Source organism: Aspergillus fumigatus, chromosome 8 (assembly GCF_000002655.1).
Source record: "Aspergillus fumigatus Af293 chromosome 8, whole genome shotgun sequence".
In the NCBI taxonomy this organism is placed as follows: Eukaryota; Fungi; Ascomycota; class Eurotiomycetes; order Eurotiales; family Aspergillaceae; genus Aspergillus; species Aspergillus fumigatus.
The window spans coordinates 875,802-897,769 of NC_007201.1; the positions used below are offsets into that span (position 1 = coordinate 875,802).

Genomic DNA, 21,968 nt, shown 5'->3' on the forward strand with positions numbered 1-21,968 from the left:
GATGAGAAGTGCAGTGCATTAAATTTTCCAGGTATTATTCGACATATTAAGGTCGAATGATCCATGGGGGCCAAAATCAGACTTTAGCCAGTTACCATTTCGATTGGCTAGGTTCAGCTGTATGTCTCAGATCAGACAAAGCGGCGTTGCCGGATTAGCCACAAGCCCACAACCCAAGGGCCCCTTCATTCAACTCTGTCGGTCATTCCCGTCCTCAAAGTTTTTAAGAAATTTAAAAAAAGGGGTTGGTAAGATGCGAAGGCGGTCGTTGGTCAATTATGGTCATAATCACAACATGACGGAGCACAGTACTGAGCTTACATGGATCCACGACATTTTGAATGGACTACTCCTCAGCAGTGTGGACATAGAAAGCAAATTGACACCGCCATGGAAGCCCGATTACCAGTTGATTATTGCCTGTTGCAGTAAATTTCTAGAATATATGCCTGCTCATCTTCCTACCCCTCCTCACACAGGCTTTCTGCAACCTGTAGTCTACTAAGTTGCTGCTCGGCTGCAATTCACTTTCTTCTTATCTACCTCATTGTACACTGATCCCTATGATTCGATATCAGGTAGTTTACGTAACAATTGTGGTGGTCTTCCAAGGGAAACCAAGTCGCTTCGTAGAATAAGCCTGCCTGAAATGTGTCATCCATTCGCTGCTAGTTAAACGTCTCGAGTCCCAAGTCTCCGAGTACTCCGTATAGTGGATTGTGGCCTGTGACCGAACGGTACTATCACAAGCAAAATTGTTCAGTAAGTTCAGCGAGCCTAGGAACCTTCGCTGAAGAGGGGCATTTAAACTTTGACCTATTGCCCCCTTTCATAACATTAGCTGCAGCCATCACTGTCTGCATTATCCAAATTCGGGCTAACCTCGTGCCAGAGGATGGTTGCACAACTTGCTTATTGAACCAATCATACATGTAATCCAATTAATCTAAAATCAGGCAGTCTCGGGCTGGGTCGAGATATGTCTCCTATCTTTCTAACAAACCTTCGTACGGAGTACACGATTGATTGACTGAGGGAGATGGAAAGTCACGGTACTCCGTACAGCGGGTATTTCGCCTACACGAGGCTCGGTACGAGGTACTAGTCTCATGATGCCCATCTGGCCTATTGTACTACTTAGCCGATTTCTTAGCTCAGTGGAACTGAGGTGAAACCGTGAAACTTTCCGAGGATCTGCATGATTTTCTTTAGTCTCATGCTAAGGAACTCAACGCGGCTCGGTTGCCATCTCCTGTCAACAACGGCGGCAGTCGAAGGAATGGCCCACTGAGCTGCTGCTGGTCTGTCAAAATCACTCATGTGCTCTCCTCTTCCCTGTGTTTCAAAGGTCCAGTCCAGGCATGCTATGATCTCGGTCAAGACTCACTGCCTACTTCTCATTGCCCCTGTGTGACAGCGGACTGCTGTCAATGATCCCAAGGGCCCCGCAAACGTCAAACAAGTCGTTACAGCATGGCCGCAAGCAGCCGGTACACTCTCAAAATCATGTCCGAGCCCGATTCTTCGCAAACAGCCTTTTCCAATTCCTTATGATTTAATGATCGTTCTACTCATCCCATTTATCATTGGCAATACCCGAAACGTCTACAGACCCTGATTGTTTCCCGTCCTTAATCTAGCGAAGAGAAAGTCCCGCTTGGGATGCCGGCTCTCAGACGGGATGTCTCAAAACCGTCGAGAGCGAATGCCGGATTTAGCTGGGACTTCGGTCTACCGGACTTCGACTTCATGAAAGCCTTGATTTTCGTTCATCAACTCGGGTTCGAGGACAACAGATTGTCTCTTTCCAAACCATTGAACGGACGAAAAGAAGTAGTGAATTAAGTCGGCCCTTGGGTTGTGAATTTGATTCCTCGATGCTCAAACAATAAATCATCCTATCTCGTAATCACAACCTAATCGCAAGGTCCTTTGCTAGACTTGGTTCAGGAGGAGCTTTTCTGGGTGTCTTAAACGAGGCAGCGAGAAGAGCATACAGCCTTCAACAGGGACACTCTCTGAATCAACCTTCTACCATCTATTTGGAACTGAAATGTTCCAAATCACGGTGTTCACCTCCTCCTTCCCACAAAAGTGGCTTCGAGAGCTGACTTTATGGCTTTGACCTTAGCACCATTATCATTCTAATCCTAGAACGTGTAGAAAATTCGTCCATTTTCAGTCACTTCACGTTGAACCTTCCAAGGCGTAAGAAACGTATTAGTGCTCTGCAGTGGCTTTTCTTTTGACCCTCTAGAAGACGCGTCTTACACATTTCCCTATCTCTCCTCAGAAGTTGCTTCCGTAACCTCTTCGCTGATATATACACCCACGCTCCCCAACTGCTGATCAAATACCTTGGCATCAAGTCAAGGTCAATCTGTCGGACCATGGAACATGCGATAAAATGGCAAACATAGTGGGAAGCGACAGAAGAAGTGAAAATATATACATATAGACATGGAAGAAGACGAAAAGAGTCCCCGCGAGTCGTGTACGAGATCAGCCAGACGGCCGCCTTAAGGTCTTGCAGAAAGAGAATAACTTCCGACGCGGATAGACTGTGCAATTGAGGTCACTCAGACAAGAACACGTTCAATAGCGAAAGGAGGAGAAAGATGAAGTACAGGGATATCATCAAAGTCATAGCAAAGAGAATTATGGTAGTCGAGCGAGGCGAAAAGAAAAGACTTCGTTCACGTCGTTGGCATCATGGTCCAGGTTGCTGCATCGCAGTTCACTTCCTCGAAGCTATGCAGCATGCTGAAGCCCATTCCAGACAGGCAATCGAAATTGCTGTCGCCATCAACCTGGAAAGATAATGAGTTAACATACTGCAGATCGAGATGCAAACCTAACCCGTGAGCCGGGGGAGTGAACGGAATGATTGGAACGCTGGATAAAGGGGATTTGAACTTACGCAGTCAATGACAACAGCCTCTGCGCCTTGTCTCCGAATTTGTTTGATGCCCAGTAATACGAGCCCCTGCATCACCGTAGCATACTCGCCAACAGACGGAGAAATTACTGGAGACGATATGCCTCCGCTCGACGGTTGTGTGGCTTTCAGCACAGGCATGTGCTCTGCCAATGACGACCGTCCGTTGTATATCACCACGGTACCCAGAATTGCTCCATCGCTCGGCCGCGTGGCCCGTATTATGCCACAGTTTGGTGCTCCTCCCAAAGCGATCTTGTATATATCAATAAGTCCTTGTCGAGAATTCGTCTTGATGTGATCAAGGATAGGCTCCGCGTAATCCCACCCATGAACAAGATCGTAGGAGACGTCGGCATTTTTCAACCCCTGTATGAGGCCATCAGGCGGCGTCCATGTTGGAAGATTCCGCAGCACCACACTGCAAACCGGCCGCGAAAGGGCAGTGTTCCAGCCAAGGTTGGCAAACCACTGGCGTAACCTCTTACGCTCCACTGGATTCGAAGACGGAATGCCTAAGTATATGCCTGGGAGTCGAGAACCTAGCTGAAACCTCCTCATTCCCTTTCGCTGAAGAAGTGTTCGGATTGCGCGGTTGTGCAGTGAGTTCCCGATAGATAATTTCCGTCTTGCAGGATCAACAATCAAAGATCCAATAACGCCTGTGCCCGTCGACCTAAAGAAATAAGTCGAGCAGAATCCGTACAAAGCCTGCGTACTGCTGTTTCGTACAACAAAGTGCGCCTCATCAATCTCTTCGCTTCGTAATAAAAAGCTGCTGGATGTCACACCTAGCAGCTCAGAACGCTGACCCTGCGCGCAATCCGCTCTGACTGCATCCAGTAAAGTATCCAAGGACTGGGCATCTCTCTCTTCATTCCAGTTTTCTACAAGCCAGTGCTGCCGCGCTTGATGGAGCTTCTGGCTGCGGCTGATAGAACCCGGCAATGAGCCTTTTGGTGTCAATTCTCCGTAGAGAACTTTGACCAACGCCTCCAAAGCGGTCTCTGTGAAATCGTAAGTGCAGACATAGGTACCAATGGACGTATCCATGGCAAAATCATATGGGGAACTAGCGGCGATGACGATCATAGGCTTCTCTCGCGGCTCGCCCGATGGAGAAAACTGAGACCTACAGATTAGAGAGACATGTTTCGTGAAGCCATGCTGGTACAAGTTCCTGTTTGCATCGGCAGTGACGACAATGACGGCACTAGCCCGATCTATTAAATTCTCGTGGATTGGTCGGACGCCATTGGCCGTGTAAGATGTATGTAGAACACGACCACTTCTTTGACGTGAGAGAGAACGACCCAGTTCCTTGAAAACACTCTCACCGCTCAGCACAGAGGCGGTTCTATCTGAAGCAATCGGGTCGATAGAAAGATTCATGTGCTCCGTCACCGAACGAGAGACTGCAGATGCGGGCAGTGGCTTGACAAGCGGAGTCAAAAGTAGCAATTCCTCATTAGGCTCAATGATGTTGGACAGCGGAAGCAAATTCTGCTTATCACGTACAACTGAAATAGAGTTGTTGTATGCCCTTTTGGAGAGGCTGGTATGAGATGGTTGCATCTGCATTAGAGATGGCAGCCCCGGAGGGTTCAGGGCTTGGTCCCAAGAGGTGCATTTCGCCTTCATTTTCAAAACCCGGCGCAAAGATTGCTCTATGCGAGCCCGACCAATGATGCCGTTCTCCACCCCGAGCTTCAAACCATTGATCGCCTCCTGTTGCACCGGAAAGGATCTACACAAGAGGATTATATCACAGCCCGCATTCTTCGCCATCACTGTTCCGCCGCCGACACCGATATTATGAGTGAGAGCCTCCATCTCCAAGCACTCAGAAACCACCACACCATTGAATTTCAAATCTTTCCGCAGCAAGTCATCAACAACCTGCTCACTCAAACAAGCATGCATGACGTTCACACCGGCAGACGACATTGAGACACCTCCCACCATCATCGAATCTAAACCGTGGACTATGGCATTGCGGAATGGGACCAGCGCTGTTAAGCTGAGCTGCTCCAGCGACTCGGTGATGATGGGAACGTCTGTTTGAGACCCAAGAAATTCGAGGTTACCATAGGACGGAAAGTGTTTGCCACATGTCACCAATCCTGCTTTTTTGTAGCCTTTCATAAACTCAACGCCATATTGCGACACCTCCTGGGGATCATCGCCGGTAGTGCGAACCCCCAGCGGCTGGGTTCGTACGTTAGTCAAAACGTCTAGTACAGGGCCAAGGATCCAGTTGACCCCTACGGCTTTCAGCTCTTGGGCTGTAGCATATGCGACATCATGAGCCAGTGACTTTGAGCCAGTTGCTGCGATTCCCATTGCGCTGGGGAACTGTCGAATGTAGATTTCATCGTACAGGCTATTCACACCGCCATTTTCCTGGTCCAAGGCAATAAGTAAAGGCACAGGATGGCCAGCATCTCGGGCGATTGTTTGTAACTCAAGCACCAGTCGCGTTGCCTCTTCTGCAGCTGCTCGCGATTCGTTTTGTTAGCAAAGGGAAGGTTGAATGTCTTTGATAATTGGTTAATAAAGAGGTGCTTGAAGGGAAGAGGAGAATGATCGATGTGACAATACATTTTAAGTTCTTGGCTGTCAACAGAACTGAGCCCAGATGGTAATTCTCGATAAGAGAGCGAATTTGGGGATTGACTGACGTCCCATCGAAGCCCATCATGAAGAGCTGCCCCATCTGTCTGGAAACAGGACGCGAAGGGGAAGACCAAAGAGTCAGCCATTATTCAGTCGTCAAGCGAACTGTACGGACAGAGAAGTAAAGCCGAAGACCCGGAAAAAACGTAATAGATTATGCTTGATGGACCGAATGCAGACCATGGAATACAGTGAAGACGAAAAACAATACACAAGTGGCTAAGACGTTAAATTCCTACCTGTCTAGATCCTCCCAGCCAGGGGGCAGCGTATCCTCTTTTGGGGCCATCAGGGCCCTGGACTGAGGAATGCAAGTGCAAAACTGAAGGGAGTGGAGAGTAAGGGGACCTGTCAAAGGATTTCAGAGTGTTGTGGATGATGGAAATGAGCGTGGTGTTGTGGCACGATAACCGCAAACGTCGACGTAAGCCGAACTGGGAGTAACCAGATACGGCAATTGAATTAAGCTCCTGATGCTGAAATCTAACTGGCTGGTCCCAAAGGTACTCGTGTGAGTGAGTACTAAGTAATGTCAGGTAAGCTATCTTGGTAGTAGCTCACATTCCCAGCTTCGAAGCACTTTAGCTACCTCACCTAGGTAGCTAGGACGGTCGATAAGGTAAACAATTATTGATTATGATCAGCGCGCTCGGTACTCCGTCGGCTTAATGCAAGTCAGAAAATGGAGATGGCCTAGCAGAGAAGACGACCGGGATGGGGGATGGGGATGGGGCACTCGACGTGAATGTCTCTAATGTTACCAGTGAACTGCACTATTAGTACAGCATTGCCTGACAGTGGCATTGGCAAAGAACTGTCTTCGGTCTCCTACTGTAGAAAAGTGTCGGGGGAAGGAGAGAAACCATTGATGGCCCATTGTTTTCCCTCGATCACTCGTGTCAGGGAGGCTCTATGACTAAGGATGACTATCACGTGACAACTGAAGCTCGACCTACCTTCTGCCGCCTCCGCACACTGTACTTGTACAAAATTGTACAGTCATCAGAAACAGTAATTTCATGTTGTAATATACATTACCTATTCTTTACAGTACATAACAGAACAAATGTATTTGTAATTTTAGCCTGTTACAGCCAAGCCCGACTTTTGTGAATGAAACTGTATGCAACGCCACAGCCAGACTGCATACTAGGGTTGCACTCTTCCCCGGGTTTCTGTCCGATGCCGAATGCAACAGCGGAGTCATTCGTTAAAAGTGAAGAACGCCTAATACTTATCAGTAGGAACTTAATATGGCTAGTTTTCTGCCACTTTCCTATCAGAATATCCCTTTCGGATCAAGTTTACTATGATGCCCATCAAGGTCAACTGTTCCGTCTGCCACCTCTTTTTGTAACGTCAGGTCGATTGCCAGCCAGATGGAACCTTTTTGTCCAACCTACTTCACCTTTAAGTTGCTTCTTATTGATAACTAACAGTATTCACATTTCTCCATTCGCCTCCCCGATTGGTCGCGCCTTGACATCACCTCGATGGATGGTGGTGCGTCATCTGCAGCAGTTGAACCATGGACTCTTTCTTGTACAGTACAGAGCAAACGGGCGCTGAATATTTAAATGGAAGCTCAGCAATAATGGAAGCTTTGCTACCATGGCCATGTTTAGCGGGCAAGTATTATGAATTCAGGGCGAGGAAAAAGAAACAATCATACGTTGTAGTATTGCGAGTTGCGCGGAAGAAGAGGAAGTACCTAGTAGTAATCATCCATGCAATACAATATATCGAATTCTTTTGGTGTGAGAGGTATCATCCTGTCATACTCCACAAGCCGATCCAGATTGACAGGCTGAGTTGCAACAGATCCATAGACTGAAATCCTTCGTAGCAGACGGCTACTTTATCAGCACCCTCCTTTGTCCAAGTTGGACACACCTTTATATCTAATTCTCTCACACACGGCGCGATAGATCCATTCTACTTCCCTGACCGTGAACGAAGCCTTTCGTGCCATAACCAGCTCAGATATTACGGGTCTCAGCCCTGCGATCTTATCAGCCCTCACCGGCTAATCCTTTTTGGTCCAGTGACGTACAACTACAGATAAACTCACCATGTAAGTATGCCTTCTATCTGTTGCCACTTTCATTCAGACGTAAAGAAATGTCAAGAGGTGTTTTCAAGAGGGGAGATAAAAGAAAAAGGATTCTTTTCGCTGCTTTCTGACATGTCTGTAGGAGAGTTATCATCAGGGAGAACGCTCAGCAGGCGTCGGAATATATCGCGGACTATATCATCAGTACGCTGTTATGTTGTCGATGAGGCTTACTTGGTTACTTTTCTGACACATTTTTCTTCTTCGATCCTCAATAGGTCGTATCAAGGCTTTCAAACCTACTCAAGATCGTCCTTTCGTACTGGGTCTTCCCACTGGCAGCAGCCCCGAGATTATATACAGAACACTTGTGCAGCGCCATCGGACAGGTGAAATATCTTTTCAAAATGTCGTGACGTTCAACATGGTATCTCCCCCTCGTTGGCATTATCATGACTCTTTGTATGCCGCCATTTGCTGATCGACTCAGGATGAGTATGTGGGTTTACCTCGTGACCACCCAGAATCCTATCACAGCTTCATGTACAAGCACTTTTTCTCGCACGTCGACATTCCACCGCAGAATATCAACATCTTAGATGGCAACGCCCCAGATCTGGCTGCTGAATGTGCTTCCTACGAAGCCCGCATTGCCGGTTATGGTGGCATCGAGCTTTTCCTGGGCGGCGTTGGAGCTGATGGCCATATTGCCTTCAATGAGCCAGGATCCTCGTTGAGTAGTCGAACCCGGGTGAAGACGTTGGCGTACGATACAATTCTTGCGAACTCGCGGTTTTTCGACAATGATGTTGACAAAGTTCCCCGCATGGCTTTGACAGTTGGCATTCAGACCATTATGGAGGCCAGGGAAGTGGTCATCGTGGCAACGGGCGCTCACAAAGCCCTTGCGTTGAAGAAGGGTCTCGAGGGTGGTGTTAACCACATGTGGACACTGTCAGCACTGCAGTTGCATCAACACCCGCTAGTTGTCTGCGACCGCGATGCTACCTTGGAGTTGAAGGTCAAGACAGTCCGCTATTTCGAGTCAATCGAGCAGTCTGGAACAGATGCTCGTACGCAAGGCCCGCCACTTGTCTATCGACCAAGGACCTATGTGCCTGCTCCGTTAGGGGCGGGCAAATTGCCGCACCAGCTCACCCCCGCGTCAACACCTTCTAAAGTTCCGAAGGACCTGAGAATCAACACAGAGTTCCAAAACTCTATAGAAGAGGATGAATTGACACCTGATAGCATGTCTTCTCGATTGGTGGACTCCGCTATTGGCGGGTTGGATACGACGCTCAAAGCCGACATTATGTTCGATCGGATGGGCGCGAGAGTCGTATCCCATTGAAGAGAGTCGCAAGTTTCGTGACTGAGGTTGCTACAATTTATTGGCAACAAAATGCTGGACAACTCCGCTGGAGTATTTACTATTTGTCTGAAGGTTCAAGGACTTCGGGTGAACATGCAGCAGACTTGTTCGTGCGCCGTTGTTGACGACTGTTTGTCATATTTATGAATGTGTTGTGTTGTATAGGCCGATCTTGCTTCCTTCATAGATATATTTGCTCGCTTTGCATAGCAACTAGTTATTGCGTATAGAGTTGGCTCCTGAAGATCATATCAATTGGCGTTCTTGCTGTCTGTGAGCTTTTACATATCCCGCTAATTCATTACTGTTGCAATGGTTAGTTTCCAGTAGAAGATGAGTTACCTGTAACGATACATCTTATACACAGAAGGTAAAACGACAAACACCGAGGAGCTGGGATTTGAAGTAAATTCGGTTCGAATTTTGTTCCAAAATCTTTTTCATTGTCTGCAGTGAGAACGACACAGCTCTTCTGGACTAAGATACTTGATACAATCGCTCCTTTGGCGGATAAGTTGTACACATTCATTTACTACAATTTTGCAAAGACAGTAGCAACCCGTCCATTCATATCCACCAGCGTACTCTTGTTCCTTACCCAGGCTTCGATACCTCTGCGGCCGTTCTCCACGCCAACACCACTCTTCTTCCAGCCACCCACAGCCATCTCGGCCGGGCTTTCACCCCAGGAATTGATCCATGTAATGCCCGCTTGGAGCTGGTCGATGATACGATGTGCCATATTCAGGTCTCGCGTAAAGACGCCAGCCGCAAGGCCAAGCTCAGTGTTATTTGCGCGTCTGACAGCTTCCTCGACTGTATCGTAGTACAGGATTGACATGACCGGGCCAAAAATCTCTTCCTGGACAATCCGCATGGAGTCGGTGCAGTCCGTGAAGACAGTCGGCCTTACCCAGAACCCATTCTCCAAATCCTTTGGAAGGGAGGGCTTTCCCAGCCCGCCATAGAGGAGCGTTGCCTTGTCCGTCTCAATGCCATGACGAATGTACGAGGTTACCTTTTCGAGGTGAAGAGCAGAACTCAAGGGTCCGAAGTTCGTTGCGTTGTCAAACAACGGCCCGGGACGGATATATTGCATCTTGTCCAGAAGAGCCTTTTCAAAGGCAGACTTCATGCCTCTCGGGACGAACACTCGAGTCCCATTAGTACACACCTGGCCTGTACTAAAAAAATTGGCCATCATGGCCCCATTTACTGCATTTTCAAGGTCCGCATCAGGGAGGATGAGCAATGGGCTCTTGCCTCCTAGCTCCATCGTGACGTACTTCATTTGTCCCGCGGCGGAGCCGGCCACCTTCATTCCTGTGGACACCTGTCCTGTGAAGCTGACCTTGGCGACCAGGGGGTGAGCAGTCAAATAAGCACCCACATCCCCAGCGCCATAGACAACATTAAATACGCCAGGGGGAAGTCCAGCTTCCCGGTAGATTTCAGCCAGCATCTGCGCATGCAGAGGCGTATATTCACTAGGCTTGTAGACCATGGTATTTCCAGCCGCAAGACATGGTGCCGATTTCCAGAGAGCACTGTGTCACATTCGTCAATCGCTGAGCCCGGTTGAGGAAAAGAGAGGCGAGCAGATGCAATATGTTTTGCGCGCTCCGTCCGCCCATGTAACCCGAAGTACTTACATCTGGAGAGGATAGTTCCATGCGCCGATGCCAACGCAGACTCCCAGCGGAGCCTTCTTGGTAAAGACCCATGCATCTTCTCTTAACTGCGTCGTCTCGCCGTTAAGACCACCGCCTCCTACCAGGTTGGCATAGTATTCCAGTACATCTGCACCAGTCACGATGTCGACTGTGCTTGTCTCTGAATAGGCCTTGCCGGAATCTAAAGTTTCGAGACGGGCGAGTTCGTCATTTCTCTCGCGCAGCAACGCCGCGGCCTTTTGTAGGATGCGCGCACGAGCGATATGAGGGGTTTGCGACCATAAAGGGAACGCGCGGTCAGCAGCTGCAATGGCGGCATCTGTATCAGAATTTGAAGCAACATGGATTTCCGCTAGTGGAGTATTGTCGGCAGGGTTTATTGTGCGAAAAGTCCGACCGGAAGACGCCAACTGGACTTTGCCGTCGTAGTATGGGTGACGAGGAGCGAAAGGTAGGTCCGCCATTCTCTTTCAGCTTGAAGGGGCCCCGCTGGAAAATTGTACAAGGCGATCACGACGTAGATATCAAAATAGGATATATGAAGGATAGATGTTTTGCCCTTTGTGTAACGGGCAGGTCGGTCAGAGTACTAGAGAGGTATCAATAGTACTCCGCAGATAGGTGCAGGTAATTATTGGCTGGTGATGTATTCATACCTGAATCACACCGCCTCAGAATTCCGCCCCCTCTTCATTTCAACGAGGACAGGCTCCGCTGTGGCTACGACCATCAAAACCAACTCCACAACAGACCCATTGGCCAACAGAAGGCCTGTGAGATCGTGGTTGGTTTTTCCTTCCGAGCATCCGAAAAGGTCCTGTTGTCCCAGTACTCCTCCATACTAGTAGCAGAATCAATAGCCAACATTAAAAGCAGTCTACTGCCCGCGAGATGCTGCGCCGCAATGTAATCTTTTGAGGAGAAGATCCACAGCTACTCCTGAGTACGACTTCCTCCATAGTTACTGCTCACAATGAAACCAAGTTTTGATGGTCGGGGACTAGCCACGCGATGGTCAAACAGCGTCAAAAGCTAAAAAGAGGCTGGGATGGATGGGGAAATTAAGGAATGGCCTCCAATAGGAAACACGGGACAAGGCCGATATCCAAATAGCGTCGTCTGGTGAGGTGAATTTTCTTGCATTTTACTACCCCATCTGGACATGATTAGCAGAGTCTCCAGTCAATAATAATCTTTTAGAGAAAAAAGACTCATGCCGCACTGTGTTGTCTTACCATGTACCAAGCGGGTAATAGAATCCAGGATCTAGCACAGGGACGAGTCTTTGAAGGAAGTTCAAACCGTTAATGAATTAGTGCGACTGCATAGTGTGGATTCGTGGATCGTGGCGTCGTCTTTAGTCTCAAAGCCCTCGTGAGTCGTGTGGGCCGCGGAGTCGTTCAATGACGTCGAGTGATCTTTTCCTCCGACCAGAGATCACAGCCCGCAGGTACACTGGTACTCGATTTATGAAAACGAACGCGGCCGATGATGATGAGGTGTTTACTCCAGTACGGAGGGAACCCTTCTTAGTACCTGCATAAGGTAGTCTTCACCCAGTATGCAGATCGATTCGGTAGGGTAATTACATTACCTCTTAGGTGCGGTGGATTAGCCATCGAAGCGGAAGATGACAATTTTCGTCCAATCCGAACCCAGCATCAGGCCATTTTATAACCATGTTTCCATTATCTAATACGGCCTGCGTCTTCTGGGGATAAGAAAACTTTTTGTCTTCGATTGGCTGATCCTCCGTTCAGCACCTTTTCGTGTGGTGGGGAATAGTTAGGGGAGAGAGAGAAGAGGAAAACGATTGGTGGCGAACGGCTGCATGGCCGCCTCGACACCTGAGGCCCAATTCTCTAAGTTGATTCCGTCCCTCAATTTAAAATCTATCAGAAGTCCGTTATGATTCCACACTTTTTGTACTTTTATCTTCCTAGGCCGTCTCATTACATCTTGAGCCCTCTTTACCTAGTCTCTCCTCACTTACCAATCTTCAGAGGTGCTGGAATCCTCTTGTATCCTCACCAATCCATTCCGGGTTTGTTCTCCGCACCAGTAGAAGCGCCCTTCAATCATCATAACATTCCATTCTATCACTATCATTCGACATGGCCACCACAAACGATTTCCCTTCATCCGACGTCAATAGCTATGACTATGTTATTGTCGGCGGCGGCACGGCTGGCTGTGTCATTGCTAGTCGACTGGCTCAGTACTTGCCCAATAAGCGTATCCTAGTCATCGAGGGTGGTCCCAGCGACTTCATGGATGACAGAGTCCTTAATCTGCGGGAATGGCTCAATCTCCTGGGAGGCGAGCTAGACTATGACTATCCCACCACAGAGCAGCCCATGGGTGTGTATTCTTCGCACATTCTTTGTTTTATCCGCACGTCCTTGCGGGTTATTTAGCAATCCTGTCACTTGCTGACCGTCTCTTCATTCTCCAGGCAACAGCCATATCCGTCACTCTCGCGCCAAGGTCTTGGGTGGTTGTTCCAGCCACAACACTCTCATTTCCTTCCGCCCCTTCGAGTATGACTGCAGGAGATGGGAAGAGCAGGGTTGCAAGGGCTGGTCCTTTGAGACCTTTACTCGCGTCCTCGACAACCTGCGGAACACTGTGCAGCCCGTTCACAGTCGTCACAGAAACCAGCTGTGCAAGGACTGGGTGCAGGCTTGCTCGACTGCCATGAACATTCCCATCATCCACGATTTCAACAAGGAAATCCGTTCCAAGGGTGAACTGACGGAGGGTGTTGGTTTCTTCTCGGTCTCGTACAATCCAGATGATGGCCGTCGCAGCAGTGCTAGTGTGGCATACATCCACCCTATCTTGCGCGGTGAGGAAAAGCGCCCCAACTTGACTATTCTTACCAACGCGTGGGTGTCTCGCGTGAATGTCGAAGGAGACACCGTCACCGGTGTTGACGTGACTCTGCAATCCGGTGTCAAACACACCTTGCGAGCCAAGAAGGAAACTATTCTTTGTGCCGGTGCTATTGATACGCCGAGATTGATGCTCCTCTCAGGGCTGGGACCCCGTGAGCAGCTGAGTTCTCTGGGGATTCCGGTCATCAAGGATTTGCCTGGTGTTGGTGAAAACCTCCTCGATCACCCAGAGACTATTATTATCTGGGAGCTCAACCGTCCTGTTCCCCCCAATCAGACTACCATGGATTCGGATGCGGGCATCTTCCTGCGGCGCGAAGCTCCCAATGCGGCTGGCTCTGATGGCCGTGCCGCCGATATCATGATGCATTGCTATCAGATTCCCTTCTGCCTCAACACGGCCCGTCTGGGCTATGAAACCCCAGTTGATGCCTTTTGCATGACACCCAACATTCCTCGCCCCCGCTCTCGTGGTCGTCTCTACCTGACCTCCGCAGACCCCTCGGTGAAGCCGGCATTGGATTTCCGCTACTTCACTGACCCCGAGGGCTATGACGCCGCAACCATCGTGGCCGGTCTCAAGGCGGCGCGCCGGATTGCCCAGCAGGCTCCGTTCAAGGATTGGATTAAGCGTGAGGTGGCGCCGGGACCTAAGGTCCAGACTGATGAGGAGTTGTCAGAGTACGGTCGCCGTGTGGCTCACACGGTCTACCACCCTGCTGGTACCACCAAGATGGGAGATATCTCTCGCGATCCCATGGCTGTTGTCGACCACCAGCTCAAAGTCCGTGGCCTGAAGAATGTCCGTATTGCGGACGCTGGTGTTTTCCCTGAGATGACCACCATCAACCCGATGCTGACGGTGTTGGCTATCGGAGAACGCGCTGCTGAGCTGATCGCTGAAGAGGCTGGTTGGACTCGGGAACAGCCCAAGCTGTAGACGGCCTTGTTTTCCAAGGTTGGGGTTTGCTTGTGCATTGCTGGTACACGGGGTGCGCGGGGCCTTGTAAAATAGCGCCTAATTGGCAGGGCACTCTCTTATTTTCCGTTGAGATGCCCGTCTTCGCCCATGATAAATAATCCATAAAGCGACTGACTTCATGCGGGATCATGAGTGGTGCAAAGTTGGGTGGCGTGCTGGTATATGAATCACTGGGGTAAGAACGCGCGCAAAATGAAGGAAGTTCAACTATGATGCTTTTTTGCATGGTGTTGGCTTGGATTGCATGATGGCTTCTTGTGTACAGATGCTGGCTTATTTTTGGATATTGTCCCCAGACAGCAATTCACACGTGTGAAATGATATGCTGTATATACCGAAAGAAGGTGACGAAAGTCAAGAAATATCACGAAATACGAGCACTGATACATTTAGAGGAACCAATGGACAAGTCTAATGATGTCTTTGTCTTTTAGATCTAGTTCATAGTCTGAGCAATATCTTTTCTCCTCATATCTATAGTACTTGTTGCACGTGGCTAGAAAGGACAGAGGGCCTTTTGCGCGGAAGGGCCTGTAGCGCAAGATTATCATAGGAATCTCTGGATCGGATACAGGGCACAACGCCGGAAAACATAAAGCTAAAGACTGAGGAACAGTCAAATCCACAGTAGAGCCAAAGTATGCTAGTCGGGGTTGGAAGAAAATGTGTGCAATGCTCGGAGCAATTACCAGAGGCGAGAAAAATAAAAAAGAGGAACGGATATGCCAGGGTGTCTGCTTCATACTGTAGTTGTAGACGCTATTTCTTTATCAGAGTCATGGATCTTGACTCCCCGTTTCCACACCTGGCAGACAGTTAGCGTGGGCGACTCAGGGTCGTCTTCCTCGCTCAGCACGACAAGGTCCGCGTCGGCGCCGCTATCCAGGGAACCCTTGACGCCTTGTAACCCCAATAAGCGCGCCGGAGTCGCCGTGGCAGCGTTAATGGCATCAGCTATAGAGGCGCCAGACCAGCGCCGGAAGTTGTTGATGCACTCGATCAGGGTGGCCGAACTACCTGCGATCTTGTCGGATCCCTCCAGGGTCAAGCGGGCTCCCGTCTTGACGATGCGCTCGCCGTTCGTCCAGTCATAGACACCGTCGGGAAGGCCGCAGAGCTTCATTGCGTCGGTCACGAGGACGAGCCCGTCCGGATGGGCGTTGTATGCGATTTTGATCGAGGTCGGGTGCAGATGGATACCGTCGGCGATGATGCCGTAGAAGGGCCTGCAATGTTCGCTCTGGCCCAGCAGTCCGAAAATGCCCGGGTTTCGGTGGTAGAAGGGCCGCATCGCATTGAACATATGCGTGACCATTGTAGCGCCCGCAGTGGTCGCTGAGAGCGCTTGTTCGAATGTCGCATCCGAGTGACCGATGGAGCAGACGATGCCGGCCGAGGTCAATGAGGGGATGGTCGATACCATGTTTCCCACCTCGGGGGCGACTGTGATCATTTTGACTGACTTGGAGCTTCCGGTGAGATTCTCTTTGCCATAACACTCCTCTAGATCCTCGAAATTTTGCGCAGCACGAAGCACCTCGGTCTTGTGAATGCCATTGCGATTTGGGTTGATGAAAGGCCCTTCGACATGGGCTCCTAATGATTCCGCGCCATCCTCAGGACGATGGTTGCTGCCCGAAGGGCCCAAAGATGGCAATACCTGGAATGACATTTGCGTCAGATCTGCTGATTCTCGGAGGCGCAGGGGCCGTCATACCTTCCAGTAAACCTCTGGGGTTGAGCTGACAACAGTAGGCAAGTATGAAGTCACCCCGGTCCTGGCAAGGCCTTTGTTCACCAAGCGCAAACCCTCATTATATTCCTCCTTGGACGCTTGAGGCACAGAGAAGTCAAAACCTTGAGCGCCATTTAGCTGGACATCGATCAATCCCGGAGCGAGAATACGCCCGCCGAGGTCGACGACCTCATCTGGCGAAAGATGTAACCCATAGAAAGCTTCCTGATCTTTGAGGATCTTGCCCGACAGAGAATCGATCCAGACATCCTGCTCAACAAGCTCGGAACCCTTGACGATGCGACAGTTAGTGAATTTGGTGATACGCGGAGTAGTCGTTGTTTTGCCTGGCATGATGGCTCTGACTCTTTCGTTTCCTACACCTATAATGTACCACCGGGCGGTATTCCGCTTATAATATAAGAAGCGCAATAGTGAGTATGAAGTTATTCGCCAGTAAAAAAATCGAGAGTGTGTATGGATATAGTTTGATACCTGCGGATGGAAATAAAAATCAAGATGAAATCCACACGGATGTATATGGACAGAGTCTGGAGGCAACAAGCGAAGCAAGGGACAACAATGACAATGCCAGGCTACATGATGGTGACATCAAAGAAACATACGCTGTTGCTCCACGACGGAGGGGTAGAAGAATCAAAGTATACCGCTATGGGATGTGACGTCGAAAAAGGTAGTGGATGTGAAATCCTTTGTACGACCTATACTAAGCCAATTCACTCTCCACGTGGATGCGACGTACATGGTCATTCGAGGCATGGCTACCTTTTGCTGATAAAGAGGGACTTATCAGGCAAACTCAGACGTTAACAGGTTTGATTTTGGAGGTGCTGATCCATGGATGATAACAGGCTTGCCTCATTTGTCTGAGGTGATGATCATCCTGGATTTGATATCAGGTAGGTTATGTAAGCCAGGAGGATTGTCCCGTCGAAACTGATTTCACTTGATTACATACAGACCTGGTATGAATACGCTGGTAAAACATACACATTACGAGCGATGACCGAACCTTTGTAATATACTACCATACTTACTTTACCTACCTTGTTCTCCAAGACTGTCAGTGAGCATAGTTTGAAGCAGAGAAATTATGAAATAAGATACTCCTCTGACTGGCTGATGATCTCAATCTCAATATTTAAATTCTATCATATGGGGCATCTATGAATTCCAAGTCATCCGATATTCATCAGTAGATTTGGTATTATTTCCCCACTTCCTCGGTCGGGAGTAGTTGGAATTGATTAGCTGACCGATACTACTTCGACCCGAGGAGCACCCAAGCCCGTGACCGGTACCGGGTACTACCTTAAATGCTGGACTTGAGCCAACAAAAGAACTCCGACTGGCCTTCTGCATTTGTACAGTTGCACAGATGCAAACGGCCGATGTTACCGTCACCTTCGATTTTCGTCGATTCTTCTGGGTCTAGTCTGGAGATATTGAAAATCCAACCATTAGGAGCAAATTTCCAGAGCTTCACAGGTTCCACTACTCATGCGATAGGCAGTTATCCACACAACAGAGATGCGCAGATAGGTACCCACGGTCTTGCTCGGTCGGTCTGGTCAGCCTATCGTTTCCTTGAGACCCATGTCCTGTACTGTGGTTTGCCTCAATTTCGCTCGCATGTTCTTAAGAGTAGCTAACATTAAACTCTTTGATGGTGGCAGGTTAGTCAAGCAAGCCACCATACAACCTAGTAGTAATTAATATCAAGTAGTGCCAATATTGTCGTTAAGCATCAGTCTAAACGAGACTTAATTGGATACAACTACTGGAGACATCTTCTGCACTAAGCAGGCGACTCCATCTCACCTGTCACTGTTTCAATTATCTGTCTGTCGCGTGGCTGTCACCTTGACCTGGTCTTTTGAAACTTTTGTCTAGCGATCTGTTGCTGTTCATGGCATATGATCGATCAGAAGGTATTGATGCTGGAAACCGCTCCTGTCCCGTACACTGATCTCAGTTACTGACAGTTACGACCTAAGACATCCTCATCACCATCATCACAATCTTGGCCACCTTATTTGTTTTTCATTACCAAGTTGCCCGTGTGATTTGTGTGGCTCTCTCCGCATTCCCCATAATCCTGGAGTTGCTGTGGAGTCCGTTGCACTCCCAAGACCCAAGATTCAGGGATTCTCAGTTCTCCCCTAATCTGCACGCTATCTCCTCAACCTTGCAAGTACCACTGCCATATCAACGACTACCGGGTATCCGACTATCAACTCGTGTCAAAGAACAACGAGACACCAGACACAGTCCTTGGTATCATATGATTGATGAGGAGCTCTGACCACCCTTCTCTCGACGCAACCCTTGCACTCTATCCCAAGAACAAGGAAGGTATGCCTCCGTTCTCTCTCGCGCTTTCTCTTCTGTTGTATCCACTACATGAGTGTTACTATACAATCTATCTGCCATTGCCGGCCTCTTCTCAGCTTGTCCCTCGAGTGTTACTTCGCTTATCGAAGACTTATCTATCTGATAATCCATCTTGATCTGACTATCATTAGACTAAGGTACATGGTGTTACCTCTTAGTGCCATTTGAAACTTTTTTTTTTACCCTTTTTTCCCTTATTAACTTCTCTTTACCGTCTCCTTCTCTCTGATCCTTTTTCTTATTTGACAATAACTCTTCCAGACACAGTTTCAGAGTATTATTTTATTTTCTCTTTTTTGAAACAATCGGATTCATTGAACTCGAATGTTTTGGTGGTTGGGGATCCAGCTCATCGCTCCTCGCATCCTCATCGCAAATCGACTATTTGTTTGGCTGCTCTCCCTCGCGTGTTATTCTTCTTTTCTCCCTTTCTCTTTACCCCGGATTCGTCTGACACAAACAAACATCGGCTTTTCCCTCTTTGGGAGTAATCCAAGTCGTACATATTCATTTGTGTTGTTGGCCCTCATACTCTACTATATATCGTTCCCTGTCCCTTTTTTACACACATACCAACCCCCAGTCATCTCGCATTCTTCCCCTCCCTTCTTCTGTTTCCGGCGCAAAGGGTCGTCGTCGATCTTGTTCCCTTACTGTTTATCCTGCCTCACTTTGTATACATCTATCTGCCTAGTAGGGGCTTGTGTTTGGTTTCCATAAACATACTCTGCATATCCGTATATACCTAGCTACCTACACCCATATACACCTCTTACCTTTTTCACCCTCCCCTTGTTTGCTTGCAGTCCTTGATTATACCTATCCTGTTGTACTAGGGCACGTTTGTGATCAACAAAAATTTCCATTGCTGCTCAACGGGTCTGATTCACCTGCTGTCTCTTGCGGGGCCATTGACTACCGACACCATCACTTCTCTTCGTTCTTCTTGACATACAGTTTATCAGCATGGCATCCGAAAAGCCAGAAGACGGTCACCAGCCCGAGAAGGAAGGTCCCGCCATCACCGCAGACCCCGAGCCGGGCCGTCATGGCGCCATCACCGGTAAGCCGTGGATGTACAAGCCGTTGAAAATTGGCCCCTTGACTCTGCCATGGTTTGCTTCGCCTGAGGTTCAGTTGGTTCTGGTCTCGTTTGTTTGCTTCCTATGCCCCGGTATGTTCAATGCCGTCAATGGTCTCGGAGGTGGTGGACAGGTCGATCGAACGGACACTAGCAATGCCAACACGGCCCTGTACAGTACTTTCGCTGTTGTCGGCTTCTTCGCAGGTTCCATCGCGAACCGAATCGGTCTTCAGCTGACCCTCTCTTTTGGTGGCTTTGGCTATTTCCTCTATGTGGCATCACTTCTCTCCTACAACCACAACAAAAATGCCGGCTTCCTTATTTTCGCTGGTGCCTTGCTGGGTGTTTGTGCCGGTCTATTGTGGTGCGCGCAGGGGGCAGTCATGATGAGCTATCCGCGTGAGAACGAGAAAGGAAAATTCATCGCAATCTTCTGGGTCATCTTCAATCTTGGTGGAGTGATTGGAAGTTTGGTAAGTGATCGTCAATAGCTTCGTCTTCAGGGACGCAGTTTACTGATTCCTAGCACACAGATTCCCTTGGGACAGAATTTGCACTCGAGTGCCGGAACGGTCAATGACGGGACTTACATCGCCTTCATGGTTCTCATGGCTCTGGGATTCGTCCTCGCCTGGTTCCTTTCGGACTCCAAGTACGTCGTGCGCAAGGATGGTTCCCGCGTCATTTCGATGAAGAACCCTACCTGGAAATCGGAGCTCCTCGGCCTCTATGAGACTCTTCGCACCGACTACTATATCGTCCTGTTTTTCCCCTTGTTTTTGGCGAGTAACTGGTTCTACGGATACCACTTCAACAGTGTCAATGGCGCCTACTTCAACATTCGTACCCGGTCTCTCAACAGTTTACTCTATTGGCTCATGCAGATGGTTGGTGCTTTTGTCTTTGGTAAGCTTCTGGATCTGCAATTTCTTTCTCGGTCCATGCGAGCCAAGCTCAACTGGCTCATTCTCCTTGTCATCACCATGGGTGTCTGGGGTGGTGGTTATGCTTTTCAGAAGCAGTATACCCTTGAGACCGCCAAGCAAGACGTCGACTTTACGTCCCATGGCTATGTTGGTCCCATGTTCCTCTACATGTTCTATGGCTTCTACGACGCAGCTTTCCAGACGTGCGCATACTGGTGAGTCTCCACAATGGTCTCTTGGGGATCTTTGTTACCTCCACCGAGTTTGTGTCGGAAACTCTGACAACTTTTAGGTTTATGGGATCCCTCACCAACAACGGTCGTAAACTAGCGAACTTTGCCGGTTTCTACAAGGGAATCCAATCGGCTGGTGCTGCAGGAATGTGGCGGTAAGTCTCAATTCCCGTATATGAACTTGCAAGGGCATCCTCGTTGACATGTCCGATATTTGCAGCATGGATGCAGAAAAGACCCCCTTTATGACCCAGTTCGCCTCCTGCTGGGGATTGCTTGTTGGCAGTCTATTGATTGCTTCTCCCATCATCTTCTTCAAGATCAAGGATCACGTGGATGTCGAGGAGGACCTCAAGTTTTCCGACGAAACCACCGAAGATGTGACTGGTATTGCCATCGAAGACCGCAGGGACTCAACTAAGGGAGAGTCAGTCACAAAGCATGTGTCCGCGTCCTAAGTCGCCCCTTGAGAACTTCGATTCCCTTCAACCGAACATATTGACGTGTTGTGTTGGCGCACAGTATGACAACATGATCCTTCTTCATATTTGTATTGGTCAGGACTTTTATTATTGCATCACTGCGTTTTTGGTCATGTTCCGACTCCTTCGGAGGGGTTGGATGTTTGAATAAGGCTCCTGCGCATGTATCTATGATGGACGATCACTAATGTTCTCTCTAATTGGCCGACGAGGCAGGCCCTAGTCGATTCACCTGTCGCCTTGTCTTGCCGTCTCTCTTCGGTTGAAGGCATTGGGCGCTGGTGTCTCGAGCTTGTGATGCCTCGTCAGATGTGCATCAGGTTTATAACTGCACATGCATATATATCTACTGATTAATCAATACCGTTACACGTTGAGATGTTAATTCTACGCGTGAGGATTATGATCTAGAGCCCGCATAGCAGACCCGTTGCATGCGACGGCGGTGGGCGCCGGTACGAATGTATTGTTTCATGTATGTGCACACCAGATCCCGGGG

At 48.9% G+C, this 21,968-nt stretch overlaps 6 protein-coding genes across 6 annotated transcripts; 3 read left to right on the top strand and 3 right to left on the bottom strand.

Annotated features, from left to right (window-relative positions):
* Positions 1 to 248: 248 nt before the first annotated feature.
* On the bottom strand, positions 249 to 6,585 carry AFUA_8G04060 (putative beta-N-acetylglucosaminidase). Its single transcript, XM_742120.3, has 6 exons — positions 6,376 to 6,585; positions 5,854 to 6,278; positions 5,540 to 5,658; positions 2,921 to 5,433; positions 883 to 2,810; positions 249 to 826 (listed from the first exon to the last, which is right to left on the bottom strand). Exons 2-5 carry the CDS (start codon positions 5,901 to 5,903, stop codon positions 2,697 to 2,699), a joined length of 2,796 nt encoding a protein of 931 aa, XP_747213.2. The 5' UTR covers positions 5,904 to 6,278; positions 6,376 to 6,585; the 3' UTR covers positions 249 to 826; positions 883 to 2,696.
* Positions 6,586 to 6,701: 116 nt separating this feature from the next.
* Positions 6,702 to 9,357, top strand: AFUA_8G04070 (uncharacterized protein). The gene is made up of 5 exons (XM_077805296.1): positions 6,702 to 7,378; positions 7,436 to 7,688; positions 7,810 to 7,871; positions 7,946 to 8,094; positions 8,158 to 9,357. Coding segments are annotated over exons 2-5 (1,077 nt in total). The 5' UTR covers positions 6,702 to 7,378; positions 7,436 to 7,686; the 3' UTR covers positions 9,022 to 9,357.
* Positions 9,358 to 9,452: 95 nt separating this feature from the next.
* On the bottom strand, positions 9,453 to 12,477 carry badA (betaine aldehyde dehydrogenase). Its single transcript, XM_742122.2, has 3 exons — positions 11,951 to 12,477; positions 10,695 to 11,871; positions 9,453 to 10,589 (listed from the first exon to the last, which is right to left on the bottom strand). Exons 2-3 carry the CDS (start codon positions 11,177 to 11,179, stop codon positions 9,575 to 9,577), a joined length of 1,500 nt encoding a protein of 499 aa, XP_747215.1. The 5' UTR covers positions 11,180 to 11,871; positions 11,951 to 12,477; the 3' UTR covers positions 9,453 to 9,574.
* Positions 12,478 to 12,616: 139 nt separating this feature from the next.
* On the top strand, positions 12,617 to 15,014 carry codA (GMC family oxidoreductase). The gene is made up of 2 exons (XM_742123.2): positions 12,617 to 13,076; positions 13,171 to 15,014. Exons 1-2 carry the CDS (start codon positions 12,830 to 12,832, stop codon positions 14,550 to 14,552), a joined length of 1,629 nt encoding a protein of 542 aa, XP_747216.1. The 5' UTR covers positions 12,617 to 12,829; the 3' UTR covers positions 14,553 to 15,014.
* On the bottom strand, positions 15,015 to 17,235 carry AFUA_8G04100 (N-acetylglucosamine-6-phosphate deacetylase). Its single transcript, XM_742124.2, has 2 exons — positions 16,312 to 17,235; positions 15,015 to 16,254 (listed from the first exon to the last, which is right to left on the bottom strand). Exons 1-2 carry the CDS (start codon positions 16,681 to 16,683, stop codon positions 15,334 to 15,336), a joined length of 1,293 nt encoding a protein of 430 aa, XP_747217.1. The 5' UTR covers positions 16,684 to 17,235; the 3' UTR covers positions 15,015 to 15,333.
* A 471-nt stretch (positions 17,236 to 17,706) lies between these two features.
* On the top strand, positions 17,707 to 21,842 carry AFUA_8G04110 (unc-93 family MFS transporter). Its single transcript, XM_742125.2, has 7 exons — positions 17,707 to 18,026; positions 18,077 to 18,281; positions 18,348 to 18,705; positions 18,876 to 20,301; positions 20,362 to 20,969; positions 21,047 to 21,142; positions 21,208 to 21,842. Exons 4-7 carry the CDS (start codon positions 19,711 to 19,713, stop codon positions 21,443 to 21,445), a joined length of 1,533 nt encoding a protein of 510 aa, XP_747218.1. The 5' UTR covers positions 17,707 to 18,026; positions 18,077 to 18,281; positions 18,348 to 18,705; positions 18,876 to 19,710; the 3' UTR covers positions 21,446 to 21,842.
* The last annotated feature ends 126 nt before the right edge of the window (positions 21,843 to 21,968 follow it).